The sequence below is a fragment of the Penaeus monodon genome, chromosome 32 (assembly GCF_015228065.2).
Source record: "Penaeus monodon isolate SGIC_2016 chromosome 32, NSTDA_Pmon_1, whole genome shotgun sequence".
NCBI lineage: Eukaryota > Metazoa > Arthropoda > Malacostraca > Decapoda > Penaeidae > Penaeus > Penaeus monodon.
The window spans coordinates 15,740,165-15,741,258 of record NC_051417.1 but is presented as its reverse complement, the minus strand read 5'-3'; the positions used below and the strand labels follow the sequence as shown (position 1 = coordinate 15,741,258).

The 1,094-nt window shown below is 42.0% G+C and overlaps 1 protein-coding gene across 1 annotated transcript in view; it reads left to right on the top strand.

Annotated features, from left to right (window-relative positions):
* Positions 1-878, top strand: part of LOC119593564 (glycine, alanine and asparagine-rich protein-like) — a gene marked incomplete at its 5' end in the record, with an annotated part of 1,451 nt that extends 573 nt beyond the window's left edge. The window contains 1 exon segment of the mRNA XM_037942521.1: positions 834-878. Coding sequence (XP_037798449.1) covers positions 834-878 — 45 coding nt within the window.
* Between the last annotated feature and the right edge of the window lie 216 nt (positions 879-1,094).

Below are 1,094 nucleotides of genomic sequence, written 5' to 3'. Positions count from 1 at the left end.
TCCTCCTCCTCTGGGTACGGCCACTGAACTTCCTCGACCGACGATATGCAAGGCAGAAAATTTTACTCATGTGTCCTCTACATTTCTATTATTTATCAAATCACTCTTTCGCTGAATAAATGAGAATAATGTTCTTTTAATATTTTATTTGCTCCTGAAGTATCTTCTGTTTTCCTTTCAAAACGTTTCATGCATGTCTCTTTGAAAGACCGAGACTAGTTCCTATTCGGAAAGGAGGGAGGGAGAGGACGCTTCATGCAAGAACGCCCAAGACGTCCATGTAAGCTCCTTCGGATACGGCCTCTGTTTTGTTTGTTTTTTAGTTCAGTAAATGAAATGTATATTCTTTCCATATCTTATATCACATATTAACTTCCTTATTTTTTTCTTCAATCCTCATCCGTGTTGGGAAGGGAGGGAGGACAGGGCGAAGGACAGGGACACCAAAGCAAGCGGAAGTGGGGCTTCTCGTTGCCCGGAGGCGACCACTGAACTTCTTTCGGTCGGCGCTCATGCAAAGGAGAGCCTTTGGCTAATCAGTCATTCGTATTATTTCTAGTCTGATTTGCTTATTCTTTATATAAGTGAAATGTTTAGACTTAATTACTGAATCCAATGTGATAATTCCTAATCGGTTAGTTAACTGGAATCATATATTGCACTGGGTGTTACTGGGTGATATGTTTCATGAATGAAGGAAAACGAAAGAGAGAAAAAAGAGGGAGAAAGATCACTTGCGTGACTACAGCTGTATCCTAAATATAGGTAGAATCAAGAACATTTTTGCAAGATATGTTCAGTACTCAGTCGAATTTCGCAATGTAACACCGCAGCATTCTCAAAAATTTCACAGTGAATCCCCTCTAAGCAAACATTGAATATCTCGCCTTTCATTATCAGGAGAGTGGTGAGGCCATCCTCCTCTTGGAAATATAACAGAATAGGCTACCTGTGGCTGAGCGAGCGTCCTCCACCCAGACAGTGAACCGAGAGATGACCTGGATAGATTTGCATGGTCGTCTCGCCAAAATATGGACAGCTTAATGGTTACTAGAACGAGAGAAAGGGGAAGGGGAGAAAACAGGGTGGCAGGC